The sequence below is a fragment of the Orycteropus afer genome, unplaced genomic scaffold (assembly GCF_000298275.1).
Source record: "Orycteropus afer afer isolate SDZICR_OR568_19922 unplaced genomic scaffold, OryAfe1.0 scaffold01411, whole genome shotgun sequence".
Taxonomy (NCBI): Eukaryota; Metazoa; Chordata; class Mammalia; order Tubulidentata; family Orycteropodidae; genus Orycteropus; species Orycteropus afer.
Genome location: NW_006922998.1, coordinates 86,689 through 87,984, shown reverse-complemented (window position 1 = coordinate 87,984; position 1,296 = coordinate 86,689). Strand labels below are relative to the sequence as shown.

The following is a 1,296-nucleotide window of genomic DNA, read 5'->3' as shown; positions in this document are numbered from 1 at the left end:
GCAAAGTCATCTCCTTTGGAGGCTGCATTGTTCAGATCTTCTTCATTCACGTCATCGGTGGTATGGAGATGGTGTTGCTCATAGCCATGGCCTTTGACAGATACGTAGCCATCTGTAAGCCTCTCCACTATTTTACTATTATGAACCAAAAAATGTGTATTTTACTCTTGTCTGCTTTATGGTTAATTGGCTTGATCCACTCCGTGGTTCAATTAGTTTTTGTTATAAAATTGCCATTTTGTGGTCCTAATGTGCTGGACACATTTTACTGTGATCTTCCTCCATTAATCAAACTTGCCTGCACTGACACCTACAGACTAGAGTTCATGGTCACAGCCAACAGTGGGTTTATATCTCTGGGATCATTCTTCATATTGATCATCTCCTACATTTTCATCCTGATCACTGTTCGGAAACACTCCTCAAGTGGCTCATCCAAGGCTCTCTCCACTTTATCAACTCATATCATGGTGGTGATTTTGTTCTTTGGTCCTTGCATCTTTGTTTCTACCTGGCCTCACCCCACATCACACCTAGACAAATTCCTTGCTATTTTTGATGCAGTTCTCACTCCCTTTCTGAATCCAGTCATCTACACTTTCAGGAACAAAGAGATGAAAATGGCAATGAGGAGAGTGTGCAGTCAACTTCTTGTTTATAGAAGAATTTCTTAAATGACAAAAGCATTATGAAGTTTCCTTACTGTCATGGAAAGAACACATTCAGTATTTCCCAAGCTGAAAAAACTGTAGAAAAAAATTTCAAGCCTCAAGTTGCAATATTGAAGAACTCTAATGGCAAAATATTGAATGATGCAAGAAACATTACAAGAAAATGGAAAGAATACACAAAGTCACTGTATCAAAAAGAATTGGTCAATTTTCAGCTATTTTTGGGGAAAGCATATGATCAAGAACCAATAGTATTGCAGAAAAAAGTTCAAGCTACACTAAAGTAATTGGCAAAAAATAATGCTCTAGGAATTGACGGAATACCCATTGACATGTTTCAACAAATGGATGCAGCACTAGAGTCCCTTACTACTTTATGCCAAGAAATTTGGATGTCAACTACCTTGCCAACTTACTGGAAGAGATCCATATTTGTGCCCATTCCAAAGAAAGATGATCCAACAGAATGTGAAAATTGTTGAATAATATCAATATCACATGCAAGTAAAGTTTTACTGAAGATAATTCAAAAATGTATATTGGCAGGGAACTTCCAGAAATTCAAGCTGGATTCAGAAGAAGATGCAGAATGAGGTATATCACTGCCGAATCAGATAGATATTGG

The 1,296-nt window shown here is 37.5% G+C and overlaps 1 protein-coding gene across 1 annotated transcript in view; it reads left to right on the top strand.

Moving 5' to 3' along the window:
• LOC103213212 (olfactory receptor 4F3/4F16/4F29-like) overlaps positions 1-674 on the top strand; it is a 1,785-nt gene extending 1,111 nt beyond the window's left edge. Inside the window, exon 2 of the mRNA XM_007959071.1 lies at positions 7-674. Coding sequence (XP_007957262.1) covers positions 7-674 — 668 coding nt within the window. The remainder of the gene's footprint in view (positions 1-6) is intronic.
• Positions 675-1,296: the final 622 nt, after the last annotated feature.